At 40.8% G+C, this 24,572-nt stretch overlaps 1 protein-coding gene across 4 annotated transcripts; it reads right to left on the bottom strand.

The window, feature by feature from the left end:
- Window positions 1–8,696: 8,696 nt before the first annotated feature.
- LOC124115845 lies at window positions 8,697–23,482 on the bottom strand. 4 transcript variants are annotated; one of them, XM_046476994.2, is made up of 8 exons: window positions 23,390–23,482; window positions 21,651–21,727; window positions 19,600–19,692; window positions 16,421–16,498; window positions 15,030–15,101; window positions 12,821–13,119; window positions 10,122–10,226; window positions 8,697–9,657 (listed from the first exon to the last, which is right to left on the bottom strand). In XM_046476994.2, exons 2-8 carry the CDS (start codon window positions 21,694–21,696, stop codon window positions 9,142–9,144), a joined length of 1,209 nt encoding a protein of 402 aa, XP_046332950.2. In that variant the 5' UTR covers window positions 21,697–21,727; window positions 23,390–23,482; the 3' UTR covers window positions 8,697–9,141. The 4 variants fall into 4 exon arrangements, with proteins under 4 accessions (XP_046332950.2, XP_048249640.1, XP_046332952.2 ...); XM_048393683.1 differs by lacking the exon at window positions 23,390–23,482 and adding an exon at window positions 23,201–23,239; XM_046476996.2 differs by lacking the exon at window positions 19,600–19,692.
- Between the last annotated feature and the right edge of the window lie 1,090 nt (window positions 23,483–24,572).

Below are 24,572 nucleotides of genomic sequence, written 5' to 3'. Positions count from 1 at the left end.
CCAGAGAAGTGTTGACATATTGAAGATGAGCAAGTTTCAGGGTGTTCAATAGGCCTAATGATATAGTGATCGGGGTTCGCTTTGAACACCCTTATCACAGGAGTCCAGCATATAATTCAAACTATAACATGGCACCAGGAAAAGTGGTAATTGACAATTAGGTTGAAATAAAAAAAAGAACAGCTTACCTGCAATTTAAATCCCCTTTTTGTTGAATTGCGTATTAAGCAATGTAAACCCCTCATTAATTGAGTTTACCTGTTTTATGCCCTCACGACCGTGATCTTTATAACTACCTGGCATGGGACACCCTTTGTACCCATTGTAGTCCATGACAGAATAGTATGGTACACCAATACATTTAATGTGGCAGCCCTGGCTAAAGGCATATCTCCTCATGTCCTGGAAAGTACTTATTACTTCACGAGGAACTGAGGTGCCTGGAGTGCGTATACCAATCATTTGGGTACCTCCAATCTTTTTTGTGATATCACAAGTACCAGTCTATACATATACAGCGGCATTCTTTCCATGCTTGTGTATGAGCTGTGGTAGCTCCCTTTTTAAAAGCTGAAACAATGCCTCTGTCCTGCCACCAGCCTTACACAGGTATTCCACTGGAACACCATCAGGATCCTGGACAAGCGGAAACCCTTGCTGTCCGACAGCAACAACGGAAAGTGGTGACACCATTCCTGCGGGGGTGGCCGGACTGGATTGAAGCCCAGATATCTAATGTCAGTGGAATTACTTGGGAAAAAACTCATTGTTTCTAAAGATAAATTTATAAATATAATTATTGGACTAATTCTCCTATAATGGTATTGACCTTAATCTTTTATAATAATATCATGTGAAGGCACAGGATCTGTAAAAATACTACAGACTATTAACCGTCCAGTATGCTGTTATCTTAGCTTCATCAATGCTATTATTATTTCATAACAATATGGATTATATACAAATATAATTAATTTCACTCACCTTGTACAAAACTAGTATGTTAAAGCATATGATGGTATCTGAAATATTAAGAAATTGGTGTTTTTTAGCACTGCATGAACATAAATGAGGATATTATTATTGTATGATTAATAAAACACAATTACTTGCATACAACAGAATGGACCGCTTTGTAATATTAATTTTCTTTTGACGTGTATGTGGTGACACAACAGTAGATGATGATGATGGTAGAGAATGGACACTTTCAGAATGGACTTGTAAAATGTGTTTTAGTTTATTTTTCAGAGCAACAGAATCAAAATGAATCCTTTTTTCAGAGAGGAAGTAAGTTTTTCGTGGAACTCATTTGGGCTTGACGACATCACTATAGAAGATTATTTGTGAAGAGAGAAGGGCCACTTGCTCCTTTTCGTTCTCCTTGGGTGGCCACACACTGAGGTGCTTCCAAATGCTTGACTGCATTGCGGTGTTCTCGATTGGTCTCAGCTTGTTTCTTTTCCTGAAGACGTTGTAACCTCTGCTTATGAAGGTTCTCACGACGTTGCTGCCAGACGAGTTGAAAATCCTTCATTTGCAGGCGGGCTTGTTCCAGCTTGAGGTGACGATCTTCAGGAGACAGAGACTGCAGCCAAGCGTATGGTTTGTTGTATGCCCAGAGGATGTTGGCTTCCAGGTGGGGAGTGCTGGCATTTGGCTTGAAACGCCTGAGATGTTTGAGTAGAGCAAATTGGCTTTCTCCGGATCCAATACTGTTTGATTTTGGTACAGATGATGACTCCGTTCGGACCATCTGCATGACATCCTGATGGCAGCTGATTGGCAACAAGACGAATGAAATCAATTAGAGCATATGTACAAATGAGTCCAAGACATTCTAAAGTGAGATCTATATGGGTTTGTTTTCGGAAGAGGATACTGAAAGAAAAGAGGGATTTTGTTTCTGAAAAGATGGCCACATGATGAAATCAGGTTGTAAGATTTGAGATGAATTTTCTGAAATTTGCTGTAAGTTTTGCTGCATTTAAAGAAAATGGGGATTCAGATCAAGGATATGATTTGCTGTGTTCTGACTTCAAATAAGATTTTAAAATGGGTTTGATATATATTCATTAAAGAAGGCAAGAGCATGGACTTCAGCAAGGAGGATGTCATTGGACAGATCTTCTTTGACAGCTTTGATGAGGAGATTTTCATAAGTGATATTGGCCAGGAACTGCGTAAGGTGGTGGATTGTTGCTGCGGCATTATGGAACGTGATGTTGAATGGTTATGCTGAAATTGTTTAAAATGGATAGACGGGTTGTTTGTTTTCATATAAGAAATGAAATCTGCAGAGAGTCCAGCAGCAGGATGGCCTTTGATGTGGATGAGGGATGATACTGATCGTATGACTTCCTCAGCACGTCTATTTTCGTTGTTTTTTTGTTCAGGCTAAAAGATCTTTTTAAAGTGTTCAGATTTCCATCAGCAGTAAAACATCTTTTCATATTGGGAAATTGCAAGAGATGCTGAGTCGGCAGGGCCTAAAAGGACATGTAAGTGACAAAATCATTGATAGACATTGACAGTTTGAGCTTTTTCAGTATCGGTCATTGCAATTCAGCTATTTTCTGATTTTGACAAGATAGTCTGTTTAATTTCTTTTTAAAAACTTTGTTAACAATATGTTGATCTGTCATGAGATTTTTAAAGTTGAGAAACATTTGCTCATATAATTCTTTAGGGTCATTATTATTTGATGGAAGAAGTTTTGACAAATCCTCCAAAAGCGTTGAGAGCTGGTTCAGTTGGGTTGTTGTGTCACCACATTCAGTTTCAACCATACACATGGCCATGCTGGGCAGTGATGAAGTGGACACTTGATACCCATAGAAATGACGCTGGTGATCACCCGTGCCATCAACATGCAAACAGCTCTTTGGATGATTCATCAGTACGTCAGCAGCTTGCAATTATCCAACAAGGTTGGCTTCTTTGAGAATATTGCAAATTGTTGCATGACAAGGTAGTTTTGGGGTGTCAATATTGACCAGGCCGTCAAGTACGGTTTTAATTGTATCAGCCATGTGGTGTGAACTGACACCGTTTGCTCCAAGGTGCATGATAACTGCTCTTAAATTATCACTGTAGATGCCATCATTGATGAAGTTCAGATTGTACGTTTGCTTTAAGGCACTGTGAACTTCATTCATCAGTTGAGTAATGGTTTTGTCTTGTTCTTTAATTTTAAATTCCATGACCTGATTGGACCCGTGAAGATTCCGGGTTAGAATAGGTCTTCAGCAACCCATGCTTGCCGTAAAAGGCGACTATGCTTGTCGTAAAATAACAAACAAACCAACCAACCATGAACTTACAAGATGATTCCAAAATTCTACATATATCTTACTCAGGAAGAGAATACATTTACTTGTATGATTGATATGTGGTCCGAATCCTTCAGTGCCATTGGTGGCCTAAGTGTCCAAGGCGCCAGAGTCCCTGTGTATAGTTGCGATTCTTACGAAACCTGCCCTACATGGAAGACGCTTCCAGGATGACGAGGACATAAAGGCTGCCATAGAGGCGTGGTTAGAGGGCCAATCTGCGAATTTCTATAAACGTGGTATTAAAAGCTTGAAGGACAAATGGAATAAGTGTTTTGAGGTGAATGGAGATTATATTGAAAAATAAAACTGCAAAGGATATGCTGCTACTTGCTCTTATATTGAAGTTGCAAAACTTATTGAACGCCCCTCGTAGGCCTGCCAGAAATCTATGATTGGGGTTTCAAATCTCAGATTTTCCCTGATTATGTTTCTTGGTTTGTCAGCACCATACCCGTGGGTTTCACTTTAGAGGCAAACGTCATAGACCTGCTATACTTCGGGCTTATCTCCCACTATGTGATGTAACTGAAATATTGTTTCAAAGCATGTAAATTCACTCACAAACTCACTCGAATTCTTAAGACCCATGAAGATTCCGGGGTAGAACAGGTCTTCAGCAACCCATGCTTGCCGTAAAAGGCGACTATGCTTGTCTTAAAACAACCAACCAACCAACCAACCATGACCTGATTGGTTTCAACTACTGATTGAACTTGAGCGCGAAGAAGTAAGATCTTTTCATTTTTAACCGACCAATGGTGTTCAAGTTTCTTTACTTTTTTTATTTAGATCAGCAATTTCCCCCTCTTGTTTTTTCAATGAAATAGTAGTTTCGTCTTTATGGCCCAGAGCCGTTGTCAAGTTGTTGTTTTTTCAGAAATATTTTTTCTTATTTCTAAAAGCATCTGAGTGATTGTTGAATCCTTCCTTTTAAGAGTACGCTTTACATTTTGGGGATTTAAGGATTTGAGTTGTTTCTCATTTGTATAAAGCCTTGTATTTAGGGAATCAATTTTTTGGGGGGACAACAAGAATATTCCTTTTCAGGTTGTACAATGTTGTTTTCCAGATTTGATATTGTTCATATTTGCTGGCTGTTTTCTTCAAGAATTTCTGTCAATGAAATAAAATCTACGTTGAGCTGAAGTTCCTGGTATTCTTCTTTTTTTTTTCAGTTTCAAGGATGAGACATTCATTTTGTATTTCAAGTTGTTGCGATGAAAAAGACATTTTGAAAAAGAAGGGGCAGGCGATGATGCAAAAGGAAAATTTTTGAAGCTGTCAATATCTGTTTTATGATTTCTAATTTTTTCAGTTTGAATTTTGTGAACACTATTGAGGTGATATAAACAAAGCTGTGAAGTGATTTCATTTCCCTCGGATCTAAAAAGATTTATATATTGTGCTACTGTTTCACATGTGAGGGATCCTTTGGGTGCATGATAACGCAGTTCCATGGCCATTTCATTGGTTAAAATTGTACTTGTCATCTTCCGTAATTTATGTAGATGTGAAAATGCAATGTCTTGGCCAGCAAAGGCATTGCCGATGATGTCAGGATCTTGACCTTCAGAGAACCATTCAACTGCTTTGGGATGATGTTTTAAAGATTTAATCTTGCTCTTTATGTTTGTCACTGGAGGTAAAACACCAGACCAATTTGGTTTAAGTGTTAGCAGCACAGATGTTAGTGTGCGGGCTAACACCTTACCGGTTTTTTTCCAATACATTCTATGAGTTTTTGAAGATGCCCATATGTAATGGATTGAGAATAATGCCCATTCACAACAAAACAACGTCTACAGTACTCTTGCATAAGCCAAGTATTAGTGTACAATATATATAATATTTACATCGATTCATTGCAATATGTTGATCTTGTTATTGGTTTCTTGTAACCATTATGCTTTGTGCCAAACTTTACTTTGACATATTTCAATAATTATATTACAGTACATGAAATACATATGTATTATTCATCTAAACTAATGTCTAATGTAACAAATAAAGTATTAAGTCCTACAATTTCAATGCAATACTTTCAGGGTATCTGTCGATCAGTTGTTAGAGGCTCTACTTCTTGCCACGTCCACATGCTGATTGAGTATTCTTCTCGTTCCAATCGTTGACACTCGTTTATATACCCAAGCAAAGTAATACGGGGCATGTCACTTCCGGTTAATATTATTGCTTATTATTAATTAAATCCGTTATTATTTACACATCTAAAAAATTCACTCTTACCGGCGATATTCATGGTTTATTAGGAACTCGTGAAGAGCAACCTCCCCGTGGTGAGTGCTGGGTAATGCTAATAGCTCTACCCCCGTGTGGACCCGGGGTGTGCGGGAGTGTGTCCACAGCACCCTATTGCTGGTCGTATGAGGCTACAAAATTGGGCAACCTGTTTGCCGTGGGTTGCCCCCCCCCCCCGTCGGCGGAGGATGGGATTCTGGTGGTTGAAGGCATTGGAGCCAGGAACCGGTGTTCCTTTCGCCCAACACACCACTTTGACACTTACTTCACCTAGACGGGTGGTAAAATTGGCTGGTCACGCCATGCCCTGTGCATTGAAAACTGTCATATTAGTTATATCATTTGAAACACTTTTTGATGATGTAATAAGATAAACCAACTTATGCAAATCTAAATATTGCCTAGAGTCCTATGCCAGAAGGCGGTGGCTCATGGGCCAATCTGGTGATTTTGACCTCCGAATAATGTATGTTTCCAATTTCTTGTCATGGGCCGAACCAGTCTGGCCTTGAGTTGGTAAACAAATACAGCTGTTCGTGTCATCTTCCCTGGAGTATAACATCCCTGTATCCCTGGTGTTTGCATCCTGGATATCCGGTGCAATATAACACGGTCCTTGATGACACTCGATGGCGGATGGAACTACAGATCAGTTTACCTCAAGACAGTACGATGATTATCATTCCTTTGCTCCTCCTGGAAATAAAGCAACGGGAGGCCCAACTATCTTGGTGCGGCATGGCATCAAACACAGCCCTGTAGCTCTAAATACAAATCTTCAAACTGTTGCTCTTCGTCTGACTCTGCACATTGCTTTTACGCTGTGCTCCTTATATATCCCTCCTTCCTCTTATCTTCGACAGTCTGATATTCAAGATCTATACGATCAACTTCCAAAGCCCTTCATTATCATGGGTGATCTGAACGGACACAACCCGCTGTGGGGAAGTACAAATGCTAATAATAAAGGAAAAATCATTGGGATTTTCTTTCTGAAAATAACTTATGTATCTTTAATGATGATTCCAGCACCTATTTACATCCAGCCACTGGAACTTATTCTGCCCTCGATCTGTCACTCACAGACTCCAACTTGTATAATGAATTTGCATGGTCAGTCCATGATGACCTCTGCGGGAGTGATCATTTTCCCACTATACTTAAAACTGTTAACCCTACTGATGAAGCACCGTCATCCAGGTGGAACTTTACGAAGGCCAATTGGTCCTTATGTGAGGTACTGTGTACTGACAAATTAAAACATGACATTTTCCAGAATATCCCAGATCCGATACAGTTGTTTTTGGATTTACTGAATGACATTGCTGACCAAACCATTTCTAAGTCCCCTGCTAATCCCCATATTCGTAAACCATGGTTTACTAATGACTGCAAACAGGCCAGAAAGTGTAGGAAGAAAGCAGAAAAATATTTTCGCCGACATCCTACAGTCCATAATTTGGATAAGGTTAAAATAACAAATGCCAAGGCACGACGTGCTTTTAAACAAAATAAGCGACAATCTTGGAGGAACTATGTCTCCAAAATAAATCCCCGTACACCCATGTCCAAGATGTGGAACATGGTTCAGAAAATAAAAAATTCACGGTCTTTTAGGCTACAATAAGAAACTTAATCGTTGGCCAAGCTGATTTCCCCAGAAGACAAGTAATGCCTGTATGTTATTGTCTTAATGCGATTGTGAAACACCAGGGCCCACTTGCACAAAGCAATCTTAGCGCTACGACTATTGTAAGCCTATGTTAAAGTATGGGAGTTACGATCATCTTAGCGCTAAGATCGCTTTGTGCAAGTGGGCCCAGGTGCCATCACTGATTTTCAGTGATCCATTAAAACAGTTTCACCGAAGTTTCTCACATTGGAATCTGTTTCGGTAGCTGAAACACACTAATAATTCTCTGATGTTTCTCTCTCGAATCATGCAGGAAGCAAAAGCACTGTAAGTCCCCGTGATCCCCAGTTAGGTGGTCTAGCTTTGGTTGCCAGTGGTATATAGCCCGGTTTTATCTTTGTTTTCTTTGTTTTTATTGTGAACTGGTTTGTTTTATACCTTAGCTGTGATACATGACTTACTGTTTTACAGTCCTTTGTTGACAGGTATTTAATAATAATTAACTTGTTTTCATCGCAATATGGCTGCAATATTGCCGATGCGATGTAAAATTTTAACTCACTCACTCACTCACTCTGATGTGTCTCCGTGGTTGACATTTCGTATTTTGTTACATTACTACACTTAATCGAAAAGAGTGTATTGTGATATACACCATATCGCTAACATACTGTGTAGCATATTGTATTGAGACGTTGATGTATCGCGCAGGCAGAAACTTAAAAAAACATTAACAGAGACGATAATTAAAACAAGAGCTCAAAATTGAATAGAATCAAACTCAAATATTACTCGGAGGGGTGTGTACATTTCATGAATAGGCTGTACCTTAAGAGTGATTTTACATTTCTATTTTGAAATATTATGTGTGTGTGTGTGTGTGTGTGTGTGTGTGTGTGTGTGTGTGTGTGTGTGTTTGTTGTTTAACGCCACACTCAGCAATATTCCAGCTATATGACGGCGTTCTGTAAATAATCGAGTCTGGACCAGACAATCCAGTGATTGACAGCATGAACATCGATCCACGCAATTGGGATCGATGACATGTATCAACCAAGTCAGCGAGCCTGACCACCCGATCCCGTTTGTCGCCTTTTACGACAAGCATAGTCGCCTTTTACGGCAAGCATGGGTTGCTGAAGACCTGTTCTACCCCGGAATCTTCACGGGTCTTAAGAATTCGAGTGAGTTTGTGAGTGAATTTTCATGCTTTGAAACAATATTTCAGTTACATCACATAGAGGGAGATACGCTCGAAGTATAGCAGGTCTATGACGTTTGCCACTAAAGTGAAACCCACGGGTATGGTGCTGACAAACCAAGAAACATAATCAGGGAGAATCTGAGATTTCAGACCCCAATCATAGATTTCTGGCAGGCCTACGAGGGGCGTTCAATAAGTTTTGCAACTTCAATATAAGACCAATTAGCAGCATATCTTTGGCAGTTTTATTTTTCAATATAATCTCCATTCACCTCAAAACACTTATTCCATTTGTCCTTCAAGCTTTTAATACCACTTTTATAGAAATTCGCAGATTGGCCCTCTTACCACGCCTCTATGGCAGCCTTTACACAGGGACTCTGGCGCCTTAGACACTTAGGCCACCGATGGCACTAAAGGATTCGGACCACATATCAGTCATACAAGTAAATGTATTCTCTTCCTGAGTAAGATATATGTAGAATTTTGGAATCATCTTGTAAGTTCTGCAGCGCCTTCTTTCACCTTAACATCTGAATGATTGACCTCTGTTGTGTTCTCGTAACCAGAAATGACAACAATCCAGCTTTTCAAAAGATTTGGTCATTTCATGGTAGCTATTCTTGCCCTAATAAGTAAATGCACACACGTTGTAGTTAACGTACATACGTACATGCCCAGACATGTAAATGCCAATTCCATAATTCCTGACACTATTGGAGCGTGTCTGTTGCCTGTAGGTGTTCAAGATATTCAAATACATGTGTTCTGCCTTGCTTTATAGTATGAAACTGACCCCTTCGGACGTCGAAAGATGAAATTCTGTCTCGAAATAACTTGATCAGAATTATAGTCATCGCCGAGAGGTCATACCTGTGGCATTTGCCATATTTCCGTTTCCGGGGGCAACTTAGTAAATTGTTTTTCGGGCACATGCAGAGAGGATCCAGTGCGCATGCGACCCAGGGTTCCAAGAGCAGCTTCAGAGCAAAAGGTTCATTGCGGAAAACTAGAAATCCCCCCTCGTATTCTGTGTAGGGTGAAAATGTACAAGGAGCATCTCCGTAATAGGAGAACATCAGTAGAGACGTGTGCTGTGCCACTGAGGCGTGGCCCGGGCACATCAGAAAGCCTGTATACGTCGCTTTTTCGAACATCTTGTCAAGGTTCTTTGTTATTACGACTGACGCGTCCATGTATATGACGAATTCAGCTGTGTTGATGTGTGCCTGAAAAAATCAGATATTGCATTAGAAATGTCAGTTTACAACACGTAATTATCCTATGGAAGCTTTGATTCATTGCAATATTACCATGCTCTAAAATATTGGAATGAGTGTTACAATTTATATTGTTCTAAATGGGCACTTGGGCTAGGGTTTGGGGAAAATAATGTGGGGTTATTGTTCGTGGGGTAGGTCATCGATGAAAAAGATCCCAAACGCATTATCATTTTGTTAGTGTTGAAGACACATTTCGAGTTATGAAATACGGCATATCATATAAGCATTTCCCCATTTTCAGAGTCTTAAGGCAATTTGCTTTTGGTTTTAATGTATATTTGGTTTTCAAATAAAAATATTTTTATTGGATCTTTGATGAGTGAAATGTGGGAAAGTGTTAAGGCACAGGAGACACTGTAACAAAATGCCCACTTGAGTGGACCCGACTTAGGAAGGTGTTTGCACTGTACCTGAATCATGAGTGGTTTCCAAGCATAGCCTTTGAGGAACTGTATCCGTGATGGTAGAAGGCGGAAGGGATATGTCTTGACAACAGCTTTCCCATATGTCGTCAGCTGCAATGAAAATCTCAAACTTCATGACTCAGATTTTGGCGCAAGGGACCTACCGTTTTTATTCCGGTGTGTCTGTGTGTCTGTGTGTCTCACTGTGTGTCTGTCTATTTGTCTGCCTCGGTGGGTGTGTGTTTTGTGTTGTGTTGTGTTGTGTGGTGTAGCGTCGCATTCAGCAATATTCTGGTTATGGGTAAGGTGAGGTGAAGTGGGGTTTAACGTCCCTTTCAAAACTATTGCACTTATATAGCGCCGTGCAGTTAACATGAATACCCCACTCAGACACAGTATACTGACTTCGGGCCAATAAGTCCTTGTTTTATCAGCTTACTTCAGAGCGCCAGGCAGGGACACAACAAGTACCATCGTGTAATGTTTTTTGTATGACGCGGCCGGGGATTCAACCCCCGATCTTCCGCTCTCCGGGCAGACGCTCTATCACTAGGCCAAAGAGGTGGTATATATGAAATGCCAGTTTGACAGAATTATGTCTTTAGGTTTGTAAGAATCAGCACCCACTTGCACAAAGCGATCTTAGCCCTCAAATGATCGTAACTCCCATACTTTAACATAGGCTTACAATAGTCTTAGCACTAAGACCGCTTTGTGCAAGTGGGCCCAGATATGTACTCGTGGCTTTAACCAAGCGGTAAACTTGCATAACCTCGAGCTTTCCTCCAACATTAAACCGACACGACGTCATGCAACTGGAATACTGTTCAAAGCTGCTTTAAACGCAACTAACTCACAACCTCAATTACTCTCTTCTATCTCCGAGGTACATACAAAGCGTCGTGCCAAGCACCATCTTCCCGAGGCAAGAGAGTTAACTTGCTACAAAAGTTCAGTTTCCACACTTGCCGAACGAGGCTGGTATTATGGAGTTAGATTTTGGCTGGACTCGCGAGTCTATGCATAGTCCAATCAAAATTGCGCACCGAAATCGAAATCCGGTTCGTAAACTGCCATGCAGATTTCGGTCGATTGCGGGATTTGCACAGCATGTGTACCGCCACCTCGTTTTCAACAGATATTTGCCAAATCTTTTCAAGTTTTTAATCAAGGTGCTCACGTGATTTTATGCACTTCGCGATGTAAGCCCCGTTTTATCACAATATTGATCTTGCTTATCGATCAGATCGTCTTGACTGGGCGCCGCCATTTTGTTTGAAACAAATGCAAGTGATACGAGAGGTGGAATTTGATTGGTCCATGGGAGAGGCATAGAAGGCACGTAACACGTAACAGCCACTGTTGGCGCTACGATCGAGCCCAGGAATTCCAGCCTAGTTCGGCAAGGGTGGAAACTGGACTTTTAAAGTCAGTTAACTGCCTTGCCTTTGGAAGATGGCCAAGCACAATTGTAATAATGATGACTCCCTCAATAGAATCCGACCTCGGCAATATCGGACAATTCCATTTTATGAACAGGTGGATGAAGTTTGGTATTTCCCGCATATTCTCACAATCCTCACGTCGATCATATATACCTCTTCTCCTAATACCGATTGTCATATCTCTCCCACTTTTGGGGGGCGGTCGGGTAGCCTAGTGGTTAAAGCGTTCGCTCGTCACGCCGAAGACCCGGGTTCGATTCCCGACATGGGCACAATGTGTGAAGCCCATTTCTGGTGTCCCCCGCCGTGATATTGCTGGAACAGTGCTAAAAGCGGCGTAAAACCATACTCACTCACTCACTCCCACTTTTGGATGTGATCGTTCGACCACTGCGTTTATCTGCGTACCCCAGGTACATCCATGGGGAACAACTCACTAGACACCTCCCTCTCTAAAATAACGTCGTCCAATACATGACGTCATCAAGTTACGAGCGCATATTCGAATTTCCAGAAATGACGTCATGATAGAACAATGTTTTATCGTAAAATAAACCACGCTTCGTTCTTCGAATTCATTGCTCTTGCGATCATTCGTCACCACTCGCCCCTTTCCGTAACCTGCAATAAGACTCGTCCCCCTATCGATGAATGTTATGTGCGAAAATACGACAAACCAATCAGAATGGGCGTATGATTTCAAGTTCTTCGTCAAAGAATCCCTCAGAAATATTTTTTTGATTTTACATATGTCTTGCACCTAAAAATATACCAGTTAAATGTGTTCAATCATACTGCATAATTCCGCATGTCCCGATGTGCTTTAAATTGCATCTGGAATATATGTGATATATGGGGAATGTAAGTGAACCATTACGCAACAAGTTGACAATTGTTTTAGGTATGCCCGTTTGCGCTGAGACGGAACCCGGTCGTAAAAATGGCCATGAGCGGGCACGAGTCGCTATGCGGCTGGTCCCGGAATAACACGAGTTGGTCGCGAATGCTCTTGCGATGTGTCCCGTATCTATAAAAAATGCCGACCATATTTTTAATATTTCAGCACAATGCCCATAATTATTTTATCACGACTAGGACCATCTCCAGTTATTGGGTATATACTAAGCTGGTTCCCGGCTCCCTATGCCCGTCGTCAACTATATTGTGATATGGGAGACGGGGCCAAGCTTAGGTTTATACTGTACATTAGCAGACGGGAACTCAGTGGAGAATTGACCTATCATTTCCTGTTATACATACCATATCCCTCTGCTCCTTCTTCAAACCAATGTCGTAGAAGTAGAATGAGAAGTTCCTTATGAATGGAAAGACCTTTTCATGAAGGGACTGTATTGTTTGCTGAGCCTCAACGTAGTGATTGTCTGACGCCGCCATTAAGAAGACATACTTTCGTTGTTCTTGTTTTACGCCAAATATTTCCGGTAAGCGGTTGAGGGCGTCGTCTCTCAGTTTCATCACCGGTTTAAGGATGCTGCGTAGATTTTCTTGGCTGTTCACGGGAGGCAGTTGTTCGGTGCAGTTTGGATCATGACACCATGCTACATAACGGGAAAAAAATATCTAAGGACTGACTGTTTATTTTTTTCGGTTCATTGAGGTAATGAATCGAAAAACCGATGTGCAAACTGTATTTGCACAAAAGTTTGCACAGCGGAAAGAAACAGGCGAGCGAGCCTCCACGTTTGCTGTTTCACTCCTTCTCGGCCTTCGGACTCAAAGGGTAGTTTGGACAATGAACATACATGAATTTAACTAAATGTCCTGAGCATGACAATGCACGTGAGCAGAAAGGGAATTCCCTCGACTGTAATATTGGGATTCCCCGACATTCCGTGATAATAAGTGTTGTCCGCTTCGGTGGGCGTGGTTTAATTTTTACATTCATTGGGAAATTAATGCAATAACACGTGACCAATTCAGCTAATCAGAATGCTTGAATTGCAATGAACACAGCGAAAATTTAATTATATTATCATAAAGCAGCATGTAGTTATAATCTATTATATAACGAAGCTAAAGGGTCTCACAAAATCATGATTTCTTTATTCACGTTGATCACAATGAAGTCTTTAAATGGCATTTGGAAGTGATACACATTGGGAAGAGAATTATACATACTTATATTCTCTTCCTTATTGATCATAATGTTCATTTGAAATCAAGCATTTATAAAGCGCTACCTATCCAGACATACTGCTCAAGAGCGCTCAGTCGTATGCTCTTTAGAAGAGGATGGTCTTGAGTTTTGATCTAAAGGTGTTGACATCTTCAGATCCCCTAATTTCAAAATCATGTTATATATTGACCTTGCGTCGTTATATCGGACTATTCGTTATATCCATCTATTCGTTTTATCAGTCTGACAATTTATTATATCCGAACATTTACATATCCAACAATACGTTATAACCGACAATTTATTATCCAATTATTCATTATATCCAACTTTTCGTTATTATGACTTTATTATGTAATGTGAAAATTCGATACATCCGAATATTCATTATAACAACTATTCATTATATCCGTTTATTCGTTATGTATGATTATTTATTATATTTCGACCATTCGATACATCCGATTATTCATTGTTCTGTACAACTTTACGGATAACAACTTCTGGTTTATTGCAGATTACGACGTTTCGATGTAGATTCTTACGTTATCAAGTTAGACTCCAGCTTCATAGCGGTGTAAGAATCTACATCCAACGTCTCTGGTAAGTCCCCATGGTCCCTAGTATGATGATCTCCCTTTAGTTACTGACGATCCCTAGCCCATTTTTATATTGTGTTGTTCACTGATACTTATGGTTTTTATATATTCTCAACTAGTTTTAAATCGAATCTGTGATATCCTAGTTATTGTACTGTCCTTCGTTGACAGCTTTTTATTTAGTCTAAATCTATGTATTATAATGTACTTCTCGTCACGATATGGCTGAAATACTGCCGATGTGACGTTAAATCTTACCTCACTCACTCACTCCAACGTCTCTATGTGCAATAAACCAGAATATGTTATCCATAAAGTTCTACGTTTTCTTACTTACTTACCAACTTCTAGAATGCCAATCAAACAATTCGTTATACCGACTATTCATTGTATCCATCGATTCGTTATATCTGACTATTTATTGGACTCGATTATTATCATTCAGAGTTGACTGTGATTCACAATAGGAAAACGCTCAGGACTAAACTGAATTACGAGGAACGCAGAACATGTGTCATGTGATAGTATGTATTTTGGGGGAAGAAGGAAACGATTAAACTGAAATTGTAAGGGTTGACTTGACCAATCTTATGGCGTTTTCGTCTTGTTCCTCAGAAGTAGATAACAATATCTAGAAGGCATCAATCCAGGATTTTTCAGAGAAAATGAGAAATGGATCGGTTAATTGTTTCGTGTAAATACCTTCAATGACTATTGTCATTATGTTACTCACCGTCTGGAGATGCATCCTTTGTACATTTTCCTCTTCTTCCCATTGTTTTCAACAGACCCTTGTCTGCCAGTACTAGAGTGAAGAAAGGATGTTATTCATAGCAACAACTGCACTCCCATGACGTCAATATATCCCCAACAACAAGCTCCAAACCACTGTCTACAGGAAACCTACCCATTCTGACCAGTACATTCACTTAAACTCCAACCACCCAAAAACTAAGTCTGGCATCCTCTCAACACTGACCAAGAAAGCCATCTCTTAGATCCTTTGAACCGTCCTCTAAACTAATGGCCCACCCCACCCCACCCCACCCCACCCCACCCTCCAACAAGCAAATTCTCAAAGGAGTAACCTATGGCATTAATTGTTACTATGTCGACTCCTACATCGGCGAAACCTTCCGCCCAGTAGAGACACTCATCAAAGAACATAAGACTTCAACAGCCAAAGCGGCTTTGAGTTTCAGAGCATGTCTCCTTATATATTTATGTCTAGATTATTTATAGGCCGTCGAATATAGTGGCGTTACAGTATTAAAGAAGTTGTTATCCATAAATTGTGTCTACTTTGTCAAACAACAAGAAACAAACAAAACCTTTGAAAGGCATATAGAAGTGATAAACATAAGGAAGAGAATTTGTGGATGTCAACTTCTTTATTATGAGGAACACAACGTTTCGGTGTATATGCTTACTCCTTCATCAACCCTTACACCTGATGAAGAGGTAAGCATATACTCCGTAACGTTTTGCTCATAATAAAGAGGTTGACATCCATACATTCTCCTCCTTAAAACAAAAGCATCTAGATGTCTCATCGGACGGGGTCAATGATAAGAAGATGGGCTTGTTTCGGCAGGGGCATTATTGGAGCTTGACAGCATAATGGTATTAAAAGTACATTATCTTTGTTTGCTTGTTGTTTAACTACGCACTCAGCAGCATGACGGCGACCTGTAAATTATCACGTCTGGACCAGACAATCCAGGGTTTCATATTGTGGATAACCTTCAACGTCATCGGAGTACAATGACACACAATCAACCAATTCTCCGAACCCGACCACCCGATCCATTTACCTCTTACGATCAGCATAGGTTTCTGGGGACATATTCTAACCAGGATTCACTACTCAGTCAAAATATTGGCATGCTGAAAAACAAATTCTATACAGATGGATGACCCGTGAAGATTCCGGGGTAGAATAGGTCTTCAGCAACCCATGCTTGCCGTAAAAGGTGACTATGCTTGTCGTAAAAGGCTGGATTGTCTGGATTGTCTGGTCCAGACTCGATTATTTACAGACCGCCGTCATATAGCTGGAATATTGCTGAGTGCGGCGTTCAACAAACCAACCAACCAACTATACAGATGGATAGTATTACTCACACTGTATCTTTTCCGCGTAGAGGCTGTTTATATACGCTATGGTTTCGTCCGTGGGATTCTCGTGAAAAAGATCCGTATCTGAAATAACATACTTCACAAAGGTCACAGGCACACGATACAACGTTCGAGGCAAGGCATTATTTTGCTTAACACTGTTGATATTCATACTTCCTGGAAATTGTTAAGAATTGCACCAATAACCACGTTCATGGTTCCTTCGTTATTATAATGAATGCATTGTAGTCGAGTACGTTTGGGCAAGCTTCCATTTGAAGACCCAGGTAAATGGGGGATGCTTTCGGGTTTTCTAAGAAATTGCCTGCAGCCACAACACCACAGCGGTGTTTGGACGTCTTCGGTATATCATACTGATAAATTCACCGCCAACAGCCCGGCCGCGTCATACCAAAAGACGTTAAAAGATGGTACTTGTTGTTACCCTGTCTGGCGCTCGGCATAAAGGTGCTAAAACAAGGACTGGTCGGCTCGGAGTCAGTATGCTGTGTCTGAGTGGGGTATCCATGTTAAACTGCGGCATGGTATCTCAATGAGCTAGCACTATTAATCGGCATCAAGCAGCCACACACACACACACACACACGCGCGTACATGCACGTCGCTATATAAGTGTAATAATCTTGGACGCGACGTTAAACCCCATTTCAACTCACCGCCAACAGAAACGCGAACCGTCGAAACATACATAGAAGTGTGTACGTTTTAAGAAGATATGTTTCCAATGCGTTTCCACTTAACGGCAAAACTTACAATCAGTCAAGTGTTGGCACAGAGTGTCTTTATTTTTATCACGATATGCGCAGGTGTTTTCCAAACTTTACACGCTAATCCTGCACGAGACAAATGGTGTATCTCGAGTCATGGATCCATGACGTCACATGTGATGCGTTCATGAACGTCGGTTCACACAACATACCAGTATGTTCGTTTGTGCATCGAACCAATCTAATATCTCTTGAAAACGAGTAATTCTTCATATATTCACCAACATGTATGGTATTCGCGTTTCTTTTGGTGGTGAGTATATCTCTTTCGTAACCCTGTGAAGATGAAGAAGCGTATACAGTAAACTACGGTTATAACGAACTCCAAAGGACCACTAATTTTAGTTCGTAATAACCGTAGTTCGTTATAAGCATATATACAGCATATGTTCAACAACTTCCCGGGACTAAAAAATAAGTTCGTTATATCAGTGAGTTCGTTATAAGGGTGTTCGTTATAAACGTAGTTTACTGTACTAAAATTGCGGCGCTGTTACACTCAGATCCGTTCAGAGACATCTTTTTTGGATTATGTGCAGTATAGCCCTTGGGAATGTTCTTGAAATACTCACTCCCAGGACCATAGCTACGAAATGCATACTCCTAAACTATTAAACCTTTATGATGTTTCTGAGCCAGGAAATCACTGGCCATTCAATCTGGCCAAGTGTAACGGACGCAGCTATAGGCCATTTTGCAAACTGATAGAGTAAATATTTATTGAACATGTCATGGTTTAAGTCGGAGAAATCTCTCGAATCTACAATGTGCTTCCTTAAACACAGATTCAAGTGATATCTCCATGACAGAAACGCATAGCTAGATTTATGGTGTGAGAAGTAACCCACCTTTACTAGACATCTAATATAAGCCCTTTATAATACATTGCAAACAGTACAAATCGTGCTATACAATGTTATACGGAGAACCTGTGTGGTGCATAATAGGAATATCGTGCAGCCGTTTCTTCACACACAAAAACTTTGGTCAGTTAAGCTGCCTTGCACTTGTTCCAGGTTAGTCCTACACATTTGGGATATTTCCGCCCATAACATTACGCTGCCAAAGCTAAACCTGTCCACATCCCAGGTGGTGGTAAAACTTGCATTGTGAGGTCGGAGCACCCTACCCCTCCAATCACCTCGACGCAGCATAAATCTTGATTCGTAGCTGCACCAAACAGTTCTCCATCTCTGGTTCATCGCCTCAGTGCGACTCAATGCGTGCTTGACACCTCTTACGTTTTCATTGAAGGTGACGTTGCATCATAACAACAACACCGACCTGCCTCAAAAAGGGGGTTCCGCGCTGTCAAGTCAGATACCTCCAGTAATCCTCGGATTGCTTCTAAGGATTGATGCAGTTGTACGAAGCGGCCCAGGACCATTGTACCAAGTGGACAGTGATAGGTTGGTTATATGACGTACCATGCTGTTGAAACCAAAGTCTATAGATAGTGCTCTGGACCAAATTACCATAGTTACAACCGACTGCGATTGTTCTGCTTCAAATCAATCATCGGGCAACTGTGACCGTTGTTCTTCCGGTAGTCGTTGATGACCTCCCGAGTTCAGCAGTTGCTCTCAGACAACGTGTTGACCTACGAGAACCCCCCACTTTCTTTATGAAGAGGGCGGTGGGGTAGCCTCGTGGTTAAAGCGTTCGCTCGTCACGCTGAATAACCGGGTTCGATTCCCTACATGGGCACAATTTTTGAAGCCATTTCTGGTGTCCCCCGCCGTGATATTGCTGGAATATTGATAAAAGCGGCATAAAACCACGATCACTCACTCACTCACGTTATTAAGACCTATTCTTGATTGTTCACGTGCGTCTTACTCGTGGTTTTCTTGTTGTGTAGCGTTCCTCTGTCTGCCTGTTTGTTGTTTACGCCGAACTCAGCAATAGTCCAGCTATATGACGGCGGTCTGTAAATAATCGAGTCACCAGACAATCAAGTCATTGACATCATGTGCATCGATCCAAGCAATTGGGATCAATGACATGCATCAACCAAGTCAGCGAGCCTGACCACCCAATCCCGTTAGTCGCCTCTTACGACAAGCAAAGTCGCCTTTTACAGCAAGCATGGGTTGCTGAAGACCTATTTTACCCCGGATCTTCACGGGTCGTGTAGCGTTCCTGGATTGCTGCATTTCGTCGTTTTGTCATTATTACTTTGGTACCAAATAACATCGTAATCTTGCTTCACATATAATGCACCGCTCATTTATGTACATCAATATCACCTCGTAGTCAATACTTTACAGGTGATGTAGCTAGAATATTGCTGAGTACGGCCTTAAATAATTTAACAAATGAGCAAACGAGCTTCAACAATCCAAGACCCGGGCCCGTACAAACGTCATGTAGAATATGGTTTGATAGATACTCTACCTGTCAATGCCTGTGCCAGTGATGGTCGTATTTCATCAGGTTTGTGGTTCAGTAAGTTGCAAAATGGTGAAAACAGGGTTCCCAGGACAAACCCTGAAATAGAGAGCTGGAATCAGCTACAGTAAACTACGGTTATAGCGAACACGCTTATAACGAACTGACGGATATAACGAACTACTTTTTTGGTCCCGACTTTTGCTGTAGTTATGCTGTATATATGCTTATAACGAACTACGGTTAAAACGAACTAAAATTAGTTGTCCCTTTGAGTTCGTTATAACCGTACTTTACTTTAATTGTTTTGAAATTCAACAAAAATAAATCACAAAATTATTTTTGCTTATGGCGTTCAAAAATCGATCATTGAAACAAATTATTCTGTTGTTTCCTTTAGTTTTGTTTGATGTTTTCTTTAGTATTGTCATTTTTTAAAGTTATGACATTTGTCTCAGGGTCCTATAAAAATGAAAACCAATGCTAAATGTCACCAAAAACAGGAATCTTGAGAGAAATAGAAACAAAGAAAATATCTCAAAAGTTTAGAGCACAAAGACTAAAATATAATTTATATAATCTTGAGCGAAGCTCTCGTTTCCTCATTGTCGACATCGTTAATAAGAATAGAATTGTTCCCCAGCAACCTTTGTTGGTCGTAAGTGGTCATGTGACTTGGTTGATGACGTGTACCCTGGTGGGGTTGCTCTGTCGTCATAATATCATTCTATCATGACATTGAAGAATGCTTGATTCTGATTGGTTAAAATGGTTTCCTGTTTGCTGCGGAAACCCCTTTTAAATATATTAAGCTTTTTCAAACAAAAAACGTGCGCATGAGTACATCGATAGCCTACATATCGATTAATATAAAATGGCTGCCGATCGATCACCCATAGGAACTGTGAAACGCATCGATATTTCCTCAATTACACGCCTGGTCTCTAATAGATACCCCGTCAACGGCTTTCGCGAAATTGAAAGACGGCCTTGCGTCTAATAGAGGAAATACGGTAGTTTGATATCGGATGTTTTTGGCGACAAAATGATGTTCTAGGCCGTAACCCTGACTGCTTCGATGATGAGATTACAAGACTTGACGAAGGCATAACAATTTCGCCATTGCAACAACCGACAATGAAAGTAAAATATAACATTACAAAAATGTGTTTGGAGAAACCTTATTCATGAAATGTTTACAAACCTTTTTGTGATCAATAGTCATTGTCATCTCCATCAAACACCACCGTAAAAGATTTGTCCGAAGGAGATTTAAAGACCATCAGAAAACACTCGTCCTTTCGAAAGGCCACGAAAACAAGTTCCCGACATCACTGACGTCACAGCTTATCACACTTGATGAAATTCATTTCAGGACACGCACAATTATGAAAATCATACACGAACCACTATTTAGGAGTCACAAATATCTCATTGCTTTCACACACAGGCTTTGAGCCCGTTAAATCTTGATCGCTAAAGTACTCGGTTCCAAATTAAGCTACAGAGGTATCTACTCAACAGTGCGACTACATCAAATTTCAAAACACAGTAGTTTTATCTCCTAAATCACTGGATTATCGGTGCGGACTCATACGTGTAAAATAACAGTATCATATCATCTCCACACACACGAACACAGCATCATTTTTACACACAGGTTATCTTATCCACACACACAACTCATACACACAGTACTTCATCTACTACATTCCTCCGGCCCGTGAAGATTCCGGGGTAGAATAGGTCTTCAGCAACCCATGCTTGTCGAAAAAGGTGACTATGCTTGTCGTAAAAGGCGACTAACGGGATCGGGTGGTCAGGCTCGCTGACTTGGTTGATGTATGTCATCGATCCCAATTGCGCGGATCGATGCTCATGATATTAATCACTGGATTGTCTGGTCCAGACTCGATTATATAATTATTTACAGACCGCCGTCATATAGCTGGAATATTGCTGAGTGCGGCGTAAAACAACCAACCAACTACGTTTCTCCGCAAGATGGATGTCCACAGAGCAACGAGAACTACCGTTATTCCCACTGGGGTACTCACCAGCCGTAACAGACACAAACACAGCTTGCAATCGTCTGTACTTCATGTTCGAGCCGTATTGATGGGACGGTTAAAGTCTGAAAATAACATTGGAAAATATAAAAACGGTACCGACGCCAACGACACGTTGAAAATATGTTACATATCTACATACAGGTGTCTAATTAATATAACACGTCAACCCTGCGATTTATCTTCATTTGAATATCGGCTCAAACAGATCCCGTTAGCAGTAAAGGGCGTAAAAGGTGACAATTATACACACAAACATAAGTGTATGCTATTGTTTTATGTTATGTCGAAAGGCATGTAAACTGGTGGGTAAAAGAAAACATACACTTGAAAGTTGGATTTGAATTTTTTTTAAAGTACAAACTATCAAAACGTTGCTTGGCTAAATATAATATCCGAGTGAGTGAGTGAGTTGGGTTTAACGCCGCTTTTGACAGTATTACAGTCCTATCGCGGCGTGTCAGCTTAATGTGGGAGGAAAGGCCGAAGTGATGCAGGTCTCAGACGTTTACCGCTTCGGTGAAACCCACGAGCACGGGTATGGTGCTGACAAACCTAGAAACATAATCGGGGCGAACCGGTATTCGAACCCACGATCATAGGTTTCTGGCGTTCCCAAGGGACGCAACTCTGCACAGCGAATCGCGGCGCCTTAGACGACTGGGCCACCCGTGCCCACCTTATTTGATGTGACTTAGAGCAACATTGTTCTTGGTTACATAGTGAGGTAGCTCTTTGTCTGGGTGTAGAACTTTTGACTGCTCTGTAAAACAATCATTAAGGAACTGATTCGGCTTCATTATAAAATATGCCACTGTGATATATATTGAATGGTAATGCTAATTTGACAAAAACTAGTAATTTGGTCTTCTTGAAATCAGTACATTTATACATACTTTATCCAAACAGGTTTAAACTAATGTGAGACTATAAATCCCGGATATAAACCAATCGTCTACTCATGACACCAAACTGAACAAAAAATTAAACATGATCTCCAGTCAGGGGCACTGTCCTTGGGTCATGGTTCATTCGAATGAAAACAATCTGTAAGTTATCAATTTCACTGGGAGTACATAATCTGCCCGATGTATTGCGTAGGCAAGCCAAACATATCTTTTCACCTGGGCGTTGGCCTACATATGAGATGTTGTATTCGAGAGCGCAGTTCTCACTTCCGTAAACATTTTATATCTTCTTATGTTATGTCCTAATTTCTTTCACAAACTAATGACTTATAACGTATGTATAAACCTTTTCGTTACCAAATTCTACTTTACGGCTTGGTTTTGTAACAATAAAAGCTGTCATTTATATCAATATTAATTTTAAAAATAGTTTCTGCAATTGGAGCTGTTCACCCAAACACGTCAAAAGAGAAGGAAACGTTTATCCTCTGACTATTACGTTGTCCTCAGTGAGTAAGTTCCAGATCTACGTTAGTATACGTTTAGTGTGGAAATGCAAGTTAGGACAATAGATACACACACCGAATACACATACTACACACATGGCAAGGACTACACACAAGTACTCACACATCATCAATGCTAAACCTTATTCAGACTGATCAACATATTCCAGTCAGTCTGGCCTCGTGTAATTATCAAGGGACTGTCTTGCGTTATTACTCACCTATCACAAAACTGAATGTTAAATGTATATTCAGACCGGTCAAATGATACAGGATGTAGTCAAGCTGACCTCGTGAGGTCATGTAAACTTACCCGTTATCCCCCGCAGTCACATACACAATAAACCTAACTAATACAAGCCGCGACCTTTACTCGAGATCTACCCGCTCTAGTGTACACTGCCTGTTTGAGACATTCATCACATGACGCTATTGTATGATATAGTAGAAAACACAGGTGGCCATCAGTAATTATAGTACATTGACATCACAGATAATGTCACAAGTATGTCGTGAATGTATCTGCCAATGCGGTAACCTCCCATTTGTCGGACAGCTTATACCGGGATAAGTCAAGGTTGGTTAGCCAAGCAGTAGTTAACTTTTACCTTTCATTAACGAGGAACAGGTGAGGTGAGGTGAAATTGTGTTTAACGTCGCGTCCAAGGTGATTGCACTTATATAGCGACGTGCATGTACGTGTGTGTGTGTGTGTGTGTGTGGCTGCTTGTACTAGTCCGGACTGATGCCGATTTATAGTCCTAGCTCATTGAGATACCATGCCGCAGTTTAACATGAATACCCGACTCAGACACAGTATACTGACTCCGAGCCGACCAGTCCTTGTTTTAGCTCCTTAATGCCGAGCGCCAGACAGGGTAACAACAAGTACCATCTTGTAACGTCTTTTGGTATGACGCGGCCGGGGATCGAACCCCGGACCTTCCGCTCTCCGGGCGGACCTTCTTCCTGGGGGGGGGGGGGGGGCAGCACCAATCAGTTGATTAGTTCCATGACCATGCATATTAGCGATATTGTGTACGTTATGGCCATGTGATTAGTTCTGGGAATGTGCATATTAGCGATATTGTGTATGTTACGGCTATGTGATTAGTTCCATGACCGTGCATATTAGCGATAGTGTGTATGTCACGGCTATGTGATTAGTTCCATGACCGTGCATACTAGTGATATTGTGCACGTTATGGCCATGTCATAAGTTATGTGAGTGTGCATATTAGCGATATTGTGTACGTTGGGGCTACCTGATTAGTTCCGTGAACGTGCATATTAGCGATATTGTATATTGACGGCTATCTGATTAGTTCCGTGAACGTGCATATTATTGATGTTATTGTGAGCGTTACGGGTATTTAATTAGTTTCCTGAACGTGTATATCCTGTCAGTATTACGGGTACCTTATTGGTTTCCTGAACGTGCATATTAGTGATATCATTAATGTTATTGTGCACGTTACGGTTATCATACGGCTCTC

The sequence above is a fragment of the Haliotis rufescens genome, unplaced genomic scaffold (assembly GCF_023055435.1).
Source record: "Haliotis rufescens isolate VD_foot unplaced genomic scaffold, xgHalRufe1.0.p SCAF_12, whole genome shotgun sequence".
Classification (NCBI taxonomy): Eukaryota; Metazoa; Mollusca; class Gastropoda; order Lepetellida; family Haliotidae; genus Haliotis; species Haliotis rufescens.
The sequence above is the reverse complement of the archived record's forward strand: the minus strand, read 5'-3'. Positions and strand labels throughout refer to the sequence as shown.

Bases quoted from the DNA above. Each gene is read 5' to 3' on its own strand.
- LOC124115845 (XM_046476994.2), bottom strand. From the start codon at position 21,696: ATGAAGTACAGACGATTGCAAGCTGTGTTTGTGTCTGTTACGGCTG. The intron at 15,102-16,420 runs GTGAGTAATACT...TCTTCACTCTAG, and splicing joins CTACGCGGAAAAGATACAGT to TACTGGCAGACAAGGGTCTG. The intron at 10,227-12,820 runs GTATGTATAACA...TTTTCATTGCAG, and splicing joins AGAAGGAGCAGAGGGATATG to CTGACGACATATGGGAAAGC.